This window comes from Medicago truncatula, chromosome 8 (genome assembly GCF_003473485.1).
Source record: "Medicago truncatula cultivar Jemalong A17 chromosome 8, MtrunA17r5.0-ANR, whole genome shotgun sequence".
NCBI classification, from domain to species: Eukaryota; Viridiplantae; Streptophyta; class Magnoliopsida; order Fabales; family Fabaceae; genus Medicago; species Medicago truncatula.
In genome coordinates this window covers 15,150,833-15,157,462 of record NC_053049.1, presented here as the reverse complement: position 1 = coordinate 15,157,462, position 6,630 = coordinate 15,150,833, and the positions used below count along the sequence as shown (strand labels likewise).

Here is a 6,630-nt window from a genome sequence, read left to right as displayed (position 1 = left end):
TTCAGTTTTTATTTCGATATGTTATAATTGTTGATTTCATTTTTATTTGTGTTTAAATTTTTGGCTTAAGTGCAGTTTTGCCCCCCCTATTTCGACTGAATCGGAATTTTACCCCCCCTATTTTAAAACTCGGAATTTTACCTCCTCAATTTAATGTTTTTCGGAATTTTGGCCCCCCTATTTTAAAAATCTGAATTTTACCCCTCCAATTTAATATTTTTTAGAAGTTGACTGATGTGGCTGTGCTGATGTGGCTTAAATAATACTAAAAAAATATCCACCTATTTAGATTATTTATATTAAATATTCTGAATTAAAAAAAAGAAAAAAGTTAATAAATAAAAAAATGTAACTTAAAATAATAATAATAATAATAATAATAATCATTTTCCTTATAACAATCAAAAACCTACGCTACAAAAAAAAAATTCATCTCAGTACCAAAAAAATCCAAAATCTAATGAAACGTCGTTCCCTTTCTCCTTCTCTTCAAGCGATGCCCTAACCTTCGCCGTTCCTAACCATCGCCGCTCCCGCTTCGTCATCACCGTTCCACTTTGTCAGCGTTGTCTCTGTTCTCAATCTTCGTCGTCCTCACTCTTTCCGTCGCCGCCGTTTAAAACTGAAAATGGTGAATCACGAAGTAATGGTTCTTGGTTCAAGTTCAATGATGAAATTGAGGTATGTCTTTCTCATATTTGTTGCTGTTCTGTTGACCATATGGAAGTATTCAGCATCTGGGTTCATGTTTATGTTGTTATTCTGCTGTTGTAGTGTTTTTATTACTGCTATGTTGTTGTAGTTGCTGTTATGTTGTTGTAAATTGATGGGATTCTTTAGTTGCTATTCTTTAGGAGTCTCTATTGGGTTTTGAAAATAAAACAAAACAAAGATACCACTTCAATTCCATTTACGACACTACTGACAACATAAAATGAGAAATTGTATTGGGTTTGACACAGTGGCACAAAAAATCGTTTTTTTTAAAGTGGTGGAATTAAATTATGTGTTTTGTTCAATTATGGGGAGTTTTTTATTGCTTGTTGTGGTCCTTGTTTTTTATTGCAATCCTTGTTTTTTATTGCGTGTTTTGGTCCAAAATGACGACTATGGGAATATTTATTGTCTTTTAGGGCTTGTGAAGGTAGACAAAATGATGACGAGTTGGACAAGGAAGACATGGATGAAGAAGATGATGATTATATTGCAAGTGAAGAGGAAGACGGCGATGATAGTTACTTTGATGATAGTGGAGTGGATGAGTGTGTTGATTTGAGTGTTATTTTTCCACCTGAAACATTTTGCTTGGTTACTAATAATGTAGATGCCAAATCATTGGATACTCCTACAACTGCAGTTGATTTTCAAGATGAGCACTATGAAGATTCTGATGATTTACATACTCCACCAGAGAGTGAAGATGAAGAGCTTGGTAAAAACTATCCAATTTTTAAGATGGGTGATGAGAATGCCCATGTTAAGCTTGAAAAGGGTTTGAAGTTCAACAATAAAAAGCAAGCAAAGGATGCAATTGAAGAGTATGCATTGGAGACTAGGAAAAATCTGCGCCTCAAGAAAAATGAAAAAGAATACTTGGTTGTAAAGTGTATGCCTGATTGCCCTTTTCATTTGAGGATTAGTAAGAGGAGTGCAAATGATTTTTGGCAGGTTGTAAGCTTCAATGATGATCATACATGTCGTTGGATACCTAGAAAGAGAAACAGACAAGCCAAGCCAAATTTGCTTGCTAAATTTTTTTTGAGTACACTCCGACATTCTCCTGAAATGAAAGTGAAAGCGTTGAAGAGGTTGGCTGCTGAGAAATGGAGTGTGAAGTTGTCACATGATCAAGTATATAGAGCCAAGTTAAGGACACTAGAAATCATTCAAGGAGCCGGTCGTGACCAATTCTTATATCTAAGGAGCTATGCGGAGGAGTTGAGAAGGTCCAATCCCAACAGTACTGTTATTATTAAGTGTGATATGGCTGATGTGGGTCCTATTTTCCAGAGAATTTATGTATGTCTAGAGGCATGTAAGGCAGCCTTTGCACACACATGTAGGCCTCTCATTGGGTTAGATGCTTGCTTTTTGAAAGGAGAACATGGAGGACAATTGATGGCAGCTGTTGGTAAAGATGCAAACAGCCAAATGTTTCCCATTGCTTATGCCGTTGTAGAAGCAGAAACAAAAGATTCATGGGAGTGGTTTCTGAATCTATTACTTGAAGATCTACAAACTATACAACACAAGCAATATGCATTCATTTCAGATGAGCAAAAGGTATATTTTAATATGCATGGGTTCTCTATTTTAATATTTTAATATGCATTGTTAATATGTGTGAAGCACCTTTATGCTAATTTTAATATGCATTGTTAATATTTTAATATGCATAATGTTCTCTATTTTTTTGTAATATTTGTTTACCATTGGTAATTATCTTAGGGTTTGGTTCCGGCAATTCAAAACCTTGGTAGTCATGTAGAGCATAGGCTATGTGTGAAGCACCTTTATGCTAATTTTAAGAAAAGATATCCTGGATTGGATTTAAAGGAAGTGTTTTGGATGGCAGCAAGGGCTACAACTGTTCCAGCATGGGAGAGAGCAATGAATCGAATGAAATTGATTAACGACAAAGCTTGGGAATACATGAATAAGAATTGGGCACCTGCAATGTGGACTAGATCTCATTTCAAGATGGATACACAATCAGACTTACAAGTTAACAACATGTGTGAGGCATTTAACCGGGCAATATTGGAGTATAGAGATAAACACATCATCACTCTTCTAGAAGGAATTAAGCACTACCTCACAAAAAGAATTGGAGCCCAGAAGGATCTCATGCAAAGATATAGAGGGAATATATGTCCTATAATCCAACTACAACTTGAAAAAGTAAAGAGGGTAGTTGATGGATGGGAACCAACTTGGCATTTTGATGATGATTATGCCATTTTTAGTGTGACAAATGGAACTGACACATATATTGTGAATTTAGGCCAAAAATCATGTGACTGTAGGAAATGGGGTTTAACAGGCATCCCATGTTGCCATGCTATTGCATGCATGGAGTATCACAAAAAAGAACCTGAAGATTTTGTTTCCTGGTATTATAGGTAATAAATTTAGTTTGGATTCGTATCATTAATATTTTACTTCTTATATTTATTAATTGATGATCACATTTGGTTTCAGGAAGAGTACTTTCATGGCTACTTATTCTCACATCATTTTGCCAACAAATGGTCCCCAACTATGGCCTATATCAACAACAGAGCCAATCAACCCACCAGCTGAGAGAAGAACTATAGGTCGCCCCAAAAAGAATAGAAACAAGGCTAATGATGAGCCGAAAAATCCACATCTATTACCTAGAGATTTACCAACAGTGAAATCCACATCCAAATATTTACAGGGGCATTATGTTTTTTTCATGTATTTTTAATGGGATTTTTTTTTTCGTTTATACTATTTTTCCATGTATTTTTATTTTTTTTTCGTTTATTCTGGTTTATTTCCTACATTTTATCTTTATTTTTTAGAATTTTTTCTGCATTTTAAGGTATTCCTACATTTTATCTTTATTTTCTAGTATTTTTTAGAATTTTTTTCTGCATTTTTTAAAGTTTTTTTCGATTTTTTTAAAATGTTATTTATTTTTTGTAATTAAAAATTATTTAATTTAAATAATTAATTAGGTGGATAATAAGATAATATTTTAAAAGCCACATCACCACTGCCACATCAGCCAAAATGCACTCAAATGTGGTGGGGGGGGGGTAAAATTCCGAAAATCATTAAATTGTGGGGTAAAATTTCGAGTTTTAAAATAGGGGGGGTAAAATTCCGATTTAGTCAAAATAGGGGGGGCGAAACTGCACTTAAGCCTAAATTTTTATATTGTTTGTTTTCCATTGGTCTATACAATCAAATGACACTTAGGGGGATGTATTGGATTAGGATTCTATGGGATTTTAAAAGACTTTTTAATTATGAAAAAGTCTTGTGGTATTCAATCAAGACTTTTTGCAATTTAAAAAAAGTCTTGTGGTATTCAATCAAGACTCTTTGTCATTTTAAAAAAGTCTTGAGGTATTCAATCAAGACTTTTCATCATTTAAAAAAAGTCTTGTGGTATTCAAAATCATTCAAATTTTGAAGGATTGTTTAATAAATTGGATTTTGATGGATTTTGTGGGATTTTGTAGTGTAATTTTAACAAGAAAAAGTCTTTCATGAAAAGATGAGATTTCTTGAGATTGTTTTTATTTTAAAAGTTACTATCTTTTTCTTCTCATCTCTCTCTCTCTCTCTCTCTCTCTCTCTCTCTCTCTCTCCCTCCCTATTCTCTCTTCGTTTCTCTATCTCTCCATTCTCTCTCTCTCTCTCATCCCCCCTCCCTCCCTCTCTCTATCTCATAAAAAAAATAAAAAATTGTATTGAGAATATTATGATAGAGAGTATGTCGTAATCAATGTTCCGCAAATCGAGTGTTAAATCTCCGAGATTATCGAGTTGACATTTTTAGGTATAAAAATCGTGTTAACTCTGAGGTAAAATCGGTTTCTGGTAAAATTGGAAGGTTTAACGAGTTTGACTGAGTTAACACTCAGTAAACTCGTGTAACTCGACCGATTTGTAATGGCTGACACAATATTTTTTTTTGAAAGATTTGTAAGTGCTGGAATAATTTTAAATATGTACAATTGAATTTTATGGGAATAACATTTTTAACAAATAAAAAATGTGTATTGAGAATAATGTGTTAGAGTGTTTTTTAGTCCCTTAAAATCTTATAAATTCCATAAAATTCTTAAAATTTGAAAATCAATAGTAAAAGAATTTTTTATTGGTTTTATTTTTCTTTATTCAAACGCTAGAATTTATTTGTTCATTATTTTTATCATTCACGCTTGTAAGTTTGCTCTTTTTCCCCTAAAATTTATTGAATCTTTTGAAATTTTAAAATCACATGAAATCCTTAAAAGTCTGTGTGATAAATCCTTTAAAATCTTGAGTGTATAAAGTCTTTTACATAAAAAGTCTTTTAAAATCTCACAGAATCAATACAATCTCACACAGTCTTTTAAAATCTTAAAGACTTTTTTTATTAAAATAGTCTTTTAAAATCCTAATCCAATACACCCCCCTTAAAGTTTTGATTTTGTTCTTGAGGTCTCCAATTCGAAAGAAATTTAAAGTATTATTTTTCGAATCATATACCTCACTTATGGAAGTTTTTTTTTTTTTTTTTTATTGTGAATAGATTGTAGATTTTTTTTAATGTATAATAAATAATTATTTTCAGTTGGATATACTTTTTTTTTTAATTATAAATACGGAATTAGAAATTTTTAATCTTTTTTGGTAATCATTGTTTATTTTTATTTATTTGAGGATTATTGTTGGTGGCCTATATTTATTTCTCTCTATGTATTTTCATATTCTCTTTGTCTCTTTTATTGTTATTTTTTCTTCTTCTTTAACAACGGGTAATATGTGGTTTGTTCTTTGACCAATTATTCTTTGATTTTGATTAAATTTTAATGATTTGTTTTAGTTTTCAGTTAAACAGTTTCATTCAAATATAAAAGCACGAGACTACAAGAATTGAAGTTGGATACTCCAAAGATTTGTAGAGTTCCTCTAAAAAAGTTGCATTTTTTTTTACACAAAGTTGGATGTTTTATTGAATTTTTGCATTTGTAGAGTTGTATATGTATTAATGTACTTGATAGATAGTCATGCTTGATCCTCCATGTTGAAGAATAAGCGATGAATTTTTCTTTGGCGTTTTAATCACTGTTCATCTTCTTCCTCAATGGTTTCCCCTCTTTCAACCACCGCTATGCCTAAACCACCACCAACCTCCTTCAAACCGCTACCGATCGACTGGAAATGTCTCAATGATTCTGATGATGTTCCAATCGCCCCAAAAAAACCACCCATTCAAAATCTACCCAAAGCTCAGATGTCTTTTGCACAAGCCCTAACCAACATATGTGATACACCATCAAGCCAGCTCCCAAAACCCACAATCAAGGGTGACAAATTCTCAATTTCAATTCCTGATGATGAGTATGATTTGGGTATGGAGGCCTGCAAGAACAACTTGCATGCTCGAATCATTTGGCCGAAAGGTACAGCTCCTTTAACTGTTGTTGCTCTAAAAGAAAAGTTGAAACCTGTTTGGAAAAATCTAGCTCCTTGGGGTGTCACCTCTATTGGAAAAGGGTACTATGAGTTTGTCTTCTCATCTGTTGAAGATGCAAGAAGAGTGCGATCAGTTGGGTCATGGATGTTAAATCCTGGGTTATTGAAACTATTTCCATGGAGTAAAGACTTTAGTCCTAACCTACAAACAAATACTTCTGCACAAGTTTGGCTTAAGATTCATGGATTAGCACAGGAGTACTGGAGGAAAAGAATCATCTTTGCAATTGCTAGTAGTGTGGGCACTCCCATTTGTGTCGACGCTGTAACAAGCAAACCGGCAATTGAAAGAACGTTTGGTCATTTTGCGAGAGTTTTGATCGATATTGATTTGAGTAAAGAGCTGAGATACGAGGTTCTTGTTGAACGTAAGGGATATGCATTCTTTGTGGAGTTGGAATATGAAAATGT

General features: G+C 33.2%; 1 protein-coding gene across 1 annotated transcript; it reads left to right on the top strand.

Moving 5' to 3' along the window:
- The first annotated feature begins 414 nt into the window (after positions 1–414).
- Positions 415–3,451, top strand: LOC112417326 (uncharacterized). The gene is made up of 5 exons (XM_039829015.1): positions 415–681; positions 1,134–1,218; positions 2,099–2,283; positions 2,449–3,122; positions 3,202–3,451. Exons 3-5 carry the CDS (start codon positions 2,119–2,121, stop codon positions 3,449–3,451), a joined length of 1,089 nt encoding a protein of 362 aa, XP_039684949.1. The 5' UTR covers positions 415–681; positions 1,134–1,218; positions 2,099–2,118.
- Positions 3,452–6,630: the final 3,179 nt, after the last annotated feature.

What these genes read in the sequence shown, in the direction of transcription:
- LOC112417326 (XM_039829015.1), top strand. Translation starts at nt 2,119, where the DNA reads ATGGCAGCTGTTGGTAAAGATGCAAACAGCCAAATGTTTCCCATTGCT. An exon ending in TCATTTCAGATGAGCAAAAG is followed by an intron (nt 2,284 to 2,448) that starts GTATATTTTAAT and finishes TAATTATCTTAG; the next exon opens with GGTTTGGTTCCGGCAATTCA. An exon ending in TTTGTTTCCTGGTATTATAG is followed by an intron (nt 3,123 to 3,201) that starts GTAATAAATTTA and finishes ATTTGGTTTCAG; the next exon opens with GAAGAGTACTTTCATGGCTA.